This window comes from Zea mays, chromosome 1 (assembly GCF_902167145.1).
Source record: "Zea mays cultivar B73 chromosome 1, Zm-B73-REFERENCE-NAM-5.0, whole genome shotgun sequence".
In the NCBI taxonomy this organism is placed as follows: Eukaryota; Viridiplantae; Streptophyta; class Magnoliopsida; order Poales; family Poaceae; genus Zea; species Zea mays.
Window position 1 is genome coordinate 296,220,860 of NC_050096.1, and position 8,966 is coordinate 296,229,825.

General features: G+C 49.6%; 1 protein-coding gene across 1 annotated transcript; it reads left to right on the forward strand.

Moving 5' to 3' along the window:
• Positions 1-4,089: 4,089 nt before the first annotated feature.
• On the forward strand, positions 4,090-7,606 carry LOC100192756 (uncharacterized). Its single transcript, NM_001137954.1, is given in 3 exon segments — positions 4,090-4,880; positions 5,725-6,013; positions 7,226-7,606. Coding segments are annotated over 3 exon segments (966 nt in total). The 5' UTR covers positions 4,090-4,238; the 3' UTR covers positions 7,261-7,606.
• The last annotated feature ends 1,360 nt before the right edge of the window (positions 7,607-8,966 follow it).

Below are 8,966 nucleotides of genomic sequence, written 5' to 3' on the forward strand. Positions count from 1 at the left end.
TCCATTGCGACCCTTTAGCACCGTCTTGAAGCGCTTAATGATGAGAGCCATTTCTTCATCATTAAGCCCGGCCGCCTCAATTTGCGCCACCTTACTTGGTAGTGCCTCCTTGCTCCTCGATGCCTTGAGAGCAATGGGTTGAGGCTCATGGATTGGACCGTTCAACGCGTCATCGACGTACCTTGCCTCCTTGATCATCATCCGCCCGCTTACAAATTTTCCAAGAATTTCTTCGGGCGACATTTTGGTGTACCTGGGATTCTCACGAATATTATTCACCAAATGAGGATCAAGAACAGTAAAGGACCTTAGCATTAGGCGGACGACGTCGTGGTCCGTCCATCGCGTGCTTCCATAGCTCCTTATCTTGTTGACAAGGGTCTTGAGCCGGTTGTATGTTTGAGTTGGCTCCTCGCCCCTTATCATCGCGAACCGTCCAAGCTCGCCCTCCACCAACTCCATTTTGGTGAGCAAAGTGGCGTCATTTCCCTCATGAGAGATCTTGAGGGTATCCCAGATTTGCTTGGCGTTATCCAAGCCACTCACTTTATTATATTCATCCCTGCACAATGAGGCTAGAAGAACAGTAGTAGCTTGTGCATTCTTATGGATTTGCTCATTAATGAATACAGGACTATCCGAACTATTAAAGTGCATTCCACTATCTACAATCTCCCATATGCTAGGATGGAGAGAGAATAGGTGACTACGCATTTTGTGGCTCCAAAATCCGTAGTCCTCCCCATCAAAGTGTGGGGGCTTGCCGAGTGGAATGGAAAGCAAATGTGAATTTGAACTTTGCGGAATACGAGAGTAGTCAAAAGAAAAGTTAGAATTAACCGGTTTCCTTTGCTCGTAGTCGTTGTGGTCGTTGTCCTTTTGGGAAGATGTAGACTCATCACTGTCGTCGTAGTAGATGATCTCCTTGATGCGTCTTGTCTTCTTCTTCTTCCCATCTCTTCGCTTGTGGCCCGAGCCCGAGTCATTGGACTTGTCATCCCTTGGCTCGTTGACGAAGGACTCCTTCTCCTTGTCGTTGATCACAATTCCCTTCCCCTTAGGATCCATCTCTTCGGGCGGTTAGTCCCTTTCTTGAAGAGAACGGCTCCGATACCAATTGAGAGCACCTAGAGGGGGGGGTGAATAGGTGATCCTGTAAAAACTTAACTTAAGCCACAAAAACTTGTTAAGGGTTAGTACAAGTATGGTCAAGTGGCTAGAGAGAACTCAAAACACGATAACCACAAGAAAGCAATCACAGAGTTGACACGGTGGTTATCCCGTGGTTCGGCCAAGTACAAAACTTGCCTACTCCACGTTGTGGCGTCCCAACGGACGAGAGTTGCACTCAACTCCTCTCAAGTGATCCAATGATCAACTTGAATACCACGGTGTTGTTCTTTCCTTTGATCTTTTCCCGTTTGCGAGGAATCTCCACAACTTGGAGTCTCTCGCCCTTACAATTGAGTTCACAAAGAAATACGGAGTAAGGTGGGAATGAGCAACGCACACAAGACTCGAAAATCAGAGCAACACCACGCACACAAGTCGCAACAAGAGCTCGCAACGCAACACAAAGAGTTCACAACTCCACAAGAGCTCTATATGCTATCACAATGAAACGAATGCGTGAGATTGATTTCTTGGTGCTTAGAAGAGTTGTAGGAATGCTTGATGTGCTCCTCCATGCGCCTAGGGGTCCCTTTTATAGCCCCAAGGCAGCTAGGAGCCGTTGAGAGCACATCTGGAAGGCTATCCTTGCCTTCTGTCGTCGGGCGCACCGGACAGTCCGGTGCACACCGGACACTGTCCGGTGCCCGATTTGTTTCCTTAAATGGCGAAGCCGACCGTTGCCGACCGTTGCAGATCTGGCGCACCGGACAGTCCGGTGCACACCGGACAGTCCGGTGCTTCCTTCCGACCGTTGGCTCGGCCACGTGTCGCGCGCCGATCGCGCGGCCGACCGTTGGCCCGGCCGACCGTTGGCTCACCGGACAGTCCGGTGCACACCGGACAGTCCGGTGAATTTTAGCCGAAGTCGCCGGAGAAAAACCCGAGAGCGGCCTCTTCGGCCGAGGCAGCCTGGCGCACCGGACACTGTCCGGTGCACCACCGGACAGTCCGGTGCCCCAGACCGAAGCAGCCCCTTGGCTGTACACAGCCAAGACTTCTCTTCTCTTCTTCTATCTGTTTCTAACACTTAGACAAATATATTAGTACACAAAACCAATGTACTAAGGCTTAGAAACATACCTTAACTTGTGATTTGCACTTTGATCATCCTTGGGCATATTTTCACATTTAAGCACTTGTGTTTGCACTCAATCACCAAAATACTTAGAAATGGCCCAAAGGCACATTTCCCTTTCAAACCTACCCGTTGCCAGCGCTGCCTTGTCTTCTCGTCACTTGCCAACTCGTCGTCTTGTCGAGATCCCGCACACAACACGTCTACTTTACCTCATAGTTTGCATTGACGGACGATAGTCTATCGATGGGATCCTGCCTTAGCACTGCGGCGTCGCTTGCCCTTGCTCTCTCATTAGGGTCACTTCGTGCCGTCACAATGCGGCAATGGTTGCCGCTTGTTGCCACCAACTTACCGTATCGTCGCTGCTTTTATCTAGTGGTGTAGTCTAGTGATATGTATATCTTAAGATGTCGTCCAACCCATAGTCACAAAAAATCCCCAGACTTAGAAACGAGGTCGAGAAACGTGGTACGTTATCTATGAGAGATTTTTACATGGTGGTAAAGAAAATGACCCCGCGTACCTGTCTCGAGGATGACATTCTCGAGTCAAGGGTGCTATCACTGTATGTGCTTCTTATAACTATGACACTATCTAGAATTTTATCATATGTCCACAGAGTACAAGGATCTTTAATGCATCCTACTGTTACCGTTGACTCTATTATTAAACTTACTCTAGTCTTACCGCGCCCGGGACAGGCCGGGCATTCACGGTGGGTTGTTGGATCACGTGGCCGAAGATGCGTACTTTTAATTGGAACTTTGCAAGAAAAACCAGTGGATTCTGCTTTGCCTACCATGTCCCGTTCCGTTCATTTCTTTTTTCCTGGGCGATTGCGCGTTATTACTTACGTATGGAAGAAAGAGGTGAAGTGGTTTTCTTGCATTAACGATGGAACGTCCTTGCTTGTTGCTTCTCCACCTGCTGCACGCATGCTCCTTGCGTTGTGGGCATGGCGGCGTTTGCCGCGTCCGATCGCTCTCCGCCTCAGCCTGATCTACGAGGAAGGATAGATAGATAGATAGATAGATAGATAGATAGATAGATAGATAGATAGATAGATAGAGCTGAGGTGAGTGAGTGTTGGCATGCAGGAGCAAACGTGCTCGGAGCGACGACTGCGTCTGCGGCTGATACACAAATAGTATTATCTTTGTATTTTAGTAAATTTTCTAATCTTCTTTTTAAGACGGCGGGGCTAGCATTATTGATAAACCATCGGAGACCGGAGTCACATCAACGTGCGGTCTGCAGTTTGGGCGTCGGCGGCGGGCCGACGATGCGCTCTCGGCGCTCGCTCGTTGTCGCGTCGCGTGCTACTCCAGGACACGAGCCGGCTCTCGACTCCTCCCACCGCGTGGCGCGAGCGCGGTTGTCTGCCGCCGATGAAGATCCGATCCGATTCGTCTCCCGGGCGCGGCCGGGTCGGCGGTCAAGCACCACTCCACTCCAAATCTGGCGGGCGCCGCATCAGAATTCAGTAGATGCATCGCCACGAGCTCACGTGCGCCTCGAGTCCATGACAACCCAGACGCAACGACGACGACGCCAAACGCGTGCGTGAGCGTGCACGCCAACCACGCTCATCAACGGTCGTAACGCGCAGGAAAGGAAACCCAACCGCATCCGGTCCCGGCCCGGGCGCCCAATTTCCGCGAACAGCCCACCTTCCCGCCAGCTCCGCCTCATCCGTAGCCAGACAAAGCCAACGAGGCAACCGGCAACAACGTGCCCCCGCGGCCCTGCCGGCCGGACGAACGAACGAAGCAGTCAAAACCCCCGCACCCCACCGGGCCTCCACACGCAGCAGCGACGCCCCCGCCCCGCGTCTTCTACTCTTCTTCATCTTCACTGCTCACCAACCCATCCATCCCCCAGTCCTCCTCACTGCTCACCCGTCTCCCATCCCCACACCACCACCACCACCATCTTCCGGTCTTCCCCTCCCCACACCCGGCGGGATCCCCACCATCCCCTTCCCCCGATGGAGCTGTTCGCGCGCGCCAAGGTGGTGCGGCTCAAGAGCCACCACGACAAGTTCCTGTACGCGGACGAGGACGAGGCGCACGTGACGCAGGAGCGGGACGGGTCGTCGGCGAACGCGCGGTGGGCCGTGGAGCCGGCGCCGCACAACCCGGGCGCCATCCGCCTGCGGAGCCGGTACGGCCACTACCTCACCGCCTCCGGGGAGCCGTTCCTGCTGGGGATGACGGGCCGGAAGGTGACGCAGACGGCGCCCGCCGCGCCCCGCCCCGCCAACGCGTCCGTGGACTGGGAGCCCGTGCGGGACGGCTTCCAGGCGCGCCTCCGCACCAGGGCGGGCCACTTCCTCCGCGCCAACGGGGGGCTCCCGCCCTGGAGGAACTCCGTCACCCACGACGTGCCCCACCGCACCGCCACGCAGGACTGGGTGCTCTGGGACGTCGAGGTCGTGCAGCTCCTCACGCCGGCGCCGCCCGACCGCGCCGGCTCCGCGCCCCTCGCCAAGTTGCCGGACTCGCCGCCCGCGCCGGAGCTCGCCAACCCGCCGCAGCCGCATCACCGTCCCTCCAAGTCCTACGCCGCGCCACCGCCACCGCCCACGCTGGAGCCCGAGGCGCCGCCGCCCAGGCTCTCCAAGCTCGAGGTTAGTGCCAGATTTGCTCCTCTGCGTTGACTAAATCGCCCCCAACATTGGTTGCGATGCCGTCTTCACAAAGTAATCGACTCTTACCATCGTTCCGCTGCGCTCATCCATTTTTTTTACTTGGGCTAGTTAGGCGTTTCTCAGTACCTCTCTTGTTCGGATTGGCGGTCTCAACTGCATTTTCCATTTGGGGTCTGGGAAAACTTTGACTGTGGTGCCTTCGAAATGCTAATCATGCTGGGGTGGGGAATCACTGCCACTGTTCCTATTTCGAAGGAAGGGGATTTTGAAGGGACTAGAATCCCTTACTATTTATCTTTGAATAGTAATGAATTCTATTCTAGTCCAAATGACAATGCTCTCACTCTGTAAAAGTTCCTTTCTTTCTTATTTGGGGATTACTGCCTTCAACTTTGTAGCATCGAGTCAGCTCTACTTCTCAGTAGGGAAGCTTCTTGTATTCCTCCAAATTGTTGTTGGGACTGTAGGCAATTTGCATTATTGAAATCCATTTTTGTACGCTGAACCATCTACCGGACTTGTTTGCTGTAAATCCAACTGCAAACCTGCGTTCCTCTCAATTGTGGTGCTTAGCTATTATGAAATTGGTTTGGTTAGTGCACTCAAAATCTGGTTTCGTTAGTTTCCTACTGTTGTCAAAACCATCATGACAGTTCCGTGTTGTTTACTCTGGCCTTTTGATCCACACAACTTCTTCTACGTTTTTTCCTTCCATGTTGAAGACATTTTCCTGCTCATTTCAGATATTTCTGCCATGTTACTTCTCAGCCTTCTTAGGTGGTTCAGCATAAGATGTTGACATTGATTTTTCTTGTATTTCCAGTCCTCCGATTCATTCTCTGCCCCCTTGCACAAGGTAGAGGGACGTGCCATCCATTATCACATTGCAGATGATCTGGGCAATGTGCAAGATGGCACAGTGGGACACTCCTTTACATTCAATGGCAGCAACTTGGAGGAGCTTGCCCACAAGTTGCAGGAAGAGACTGGCCTGGATAATATCATCATATGCACACGCAGCCCTATCAACGGGAAGCTCACTCCTCTCCGTCTGCAACTGCCACCAAACAATGCAGCTATGCATATTGTGCTCGTCCAGGAGTCCTCAAAGGGTGAGCTTACCACTCCTTGTTTTTATCAATTCCAACTCTCTGTTCTTTTTTACTAGTAGATTGCTTGTTTTGCATCGATAATAGATAGATTAGATAGATGCTGCCTGCTATCGTCTTGGTCTAACGGAGCCCCACTTGGCTAGTTGTTGAAGCGCGATAACCTATTTATTATTATCTTTATTGCTCTTGCATTCCTAACTGCTAAGCAGTTAAGCACTTGATTTTACTAATTTTAACAAGCAACCACCCTGGGCATGATATCTGTGCTATCTTATTTGGCCTGTACATTCATGATGTCAGGCGCCATTTTAAAGGGTACCGTGAGTGGATGTTCACATAAATAAATTGCAATGCCACCACAACTTGTTTTAGAGAAGATGCAGATCATCTTTTTAGTGACATTTGTGTGAAAGTTCACTTCCCTATGCTATATAATGAAAATTCATTTTTTTTTCATAAGTTGCAGATAGAAAGTAAGTGTCAATCAAGGGTATCTTAATTAGTATTAGTTTCAATTTACCATAGTAGCTGCCATCCTTGCACCTACCTATGATGTCCATCTTGTGGTACTTGACATCGACCATATTTCTCAAGAACGTAAAGAGCGAGAAATAGAACAATGCAAATCTGATATTTTTGTGTCTCACATATGCTCGCCCTTACTTAGTGTGACGGTCTGGCCGTGTGACGACAAGTTATTCATGTTGATGGGGGTTGAGCCCACCATACACTTCCTTCCGATGTATTGAAAGGTGGAGATGGCTTGTCTTTGTTTAAACGAGATGATACTATTCTTTTAGCGACAAACAACAAACAGTGTGTAAAGACAACGCATTTAGCATTGTTAGTCATGGTATGCTCATGACTCGTGTTTGTGATGCATTGTGAACAGTCAGAATGTAACCGTCATCTGTCCTGCATTCTGCATCATCATGTGCTGAATTTTGGTTTCTGTCAAAATATAACCTCTATCGATACAATATCTAAGTAACGTTGAAATTGTAAATTAGGTATGTGATTTTAAAATCCAACGTGGCTATTTGAGATTTGAGCCATTTATATTAAAATGATCTCTTTATTATGGATTTCTGTTGGGTTCAGTGTACAACTGCATGTTAGGACCCTTCAGCACTTTGTGATCTACCCATCTTGTTCTTCCTGCATACAACTCGCCAGACTGACCATTCTTCTTTATTCTTCTGTGAATTTCAGTGGCTAGATCATTTGCACGGCCGTACGGTTCATAAATCACAAACATTTGGCGAAGACACGGGGGGCCTTGAGTTCTGGTGGATTGTGCTTGTGCGTGTCGCTCGAAGCCCGTACATCATTGGATCAGGTCATGCCGGTTGTGCGGTCACGCTGGGTGTCAGAAGCAACCTAGCTTAAACCTCATTCGTGCACATGTAAAAGGAGCACCCCCCCCCCCCCCACCACCCACACACACACACACAGTATAGTTAAAACCAGCGGAGATTCATCGCGTGATATGTGGAGAGATGTGTTCCATTGATTAATTTATACTAGTTGAGATTCTGGCCCTGTATCTTATATCATTGGTTTTGTATTAGTTGGTCAATAGAATTTGTACTCCGTGCTGCGAGCCGGCTGGTTCTTCCCCCAGATGGGTTTCTGGCAGGATGGCGGTACAGTCTAGCTCAGTACAATTACTTTACTTGACACCGTTCGTCCACGTCAGCGAAAAAACAACGTTTCCGTCTGCTCCCGTCGCTACAGCCACGGAGCCACCTGGAGAGATCCTTTACAGCCTGAGTTATCTTTAGCAGCATTTCGGTGCAAAGTTTTTATTGATAATCTATAGCCACCACAACAATACATCAACCTTTTCTTTTACAACCTTTGAGTTAAAATAAAACACATCAACCTTTTCTTTTACAACCTTTGAGTTAAAATAAAACACAAGGCTACGCAATTAAGCAAATAACAAATATATAATTAATAATAGATAAATAAAATATAAAGTCTTTTCTTCATCACCTTTCTCTTCTCTTGTTTATCATCTAATTTAAGCCGTTTGTAAGCTTTTTTAAGGCTAACTTATGGGCCCATTTTGTGTATTTTTCTATGTCGGTGGTGCGCTATTTAGTAATTTGTTGAATTGCTCAAACAATTTATATTAATATTGTCGTGGTTTCGGAAACCATGTAGACAATAGAATTATGTTTGGGAGGAGATATTAGCGTGGACTTGAATCACTAGTGACTCAAGCAAAGGGTTCCGACATAATTTTATACTGGTGTTGACACCTTTTTGGGCGCCAATCACTCAACACGAACCAGCGGCGGTGCTCTCTGCGCAGGGTCGGACGGTCCGCGGCCTGGCGCGAGGCTAGGGTTTCCTGCCTGACGGCCGGACGGTTCGCGCGTGCGCAGGGGCGGTGGAAGGTCGCCGGCGACGCATGGATCTTGCTCCCGGGAGGGATCCCGTCGGGGAAGAGAGATCCCGTCGGGGAGGAGAGATTCTAGGAGTTGTCTAGGCTCGGGCAGGCCGACCTAGACTCCTCTAATCGACGTAGAGTCGAAGAGAAGCGGAGAATTTGGGGATTGAGAGGCTAAACTAGAACTACTCCTAATTGTACAGGAAATAAATGCAAGATAGAAGTATTATTGATTCGATTGATGATTACAAATCGGTCGTATACCTCTCTATTTATAAAGGAGGGACTGGACCCTTTACAAACTAATTTCCCGAGCTAATTTCGCGAATCTAGCTAACAACCATAGCACAAAACTCGGAACCCTAATCTGCTCTTCGCACGCGCGGACCGTCCGTCCCACAGGCGCGGACCGTTCGTCGTTCAATTTGGTGCTCAACATATGCCCCTTGCCTTTTGGTGAAGCTGAGCGAACCAAAAGCAACTAACTCGATGTGATCACATCGGTTTTCTTAGACATCTTGCCACTTACTAGGATGGTACGTAGTGGCCTTGGTC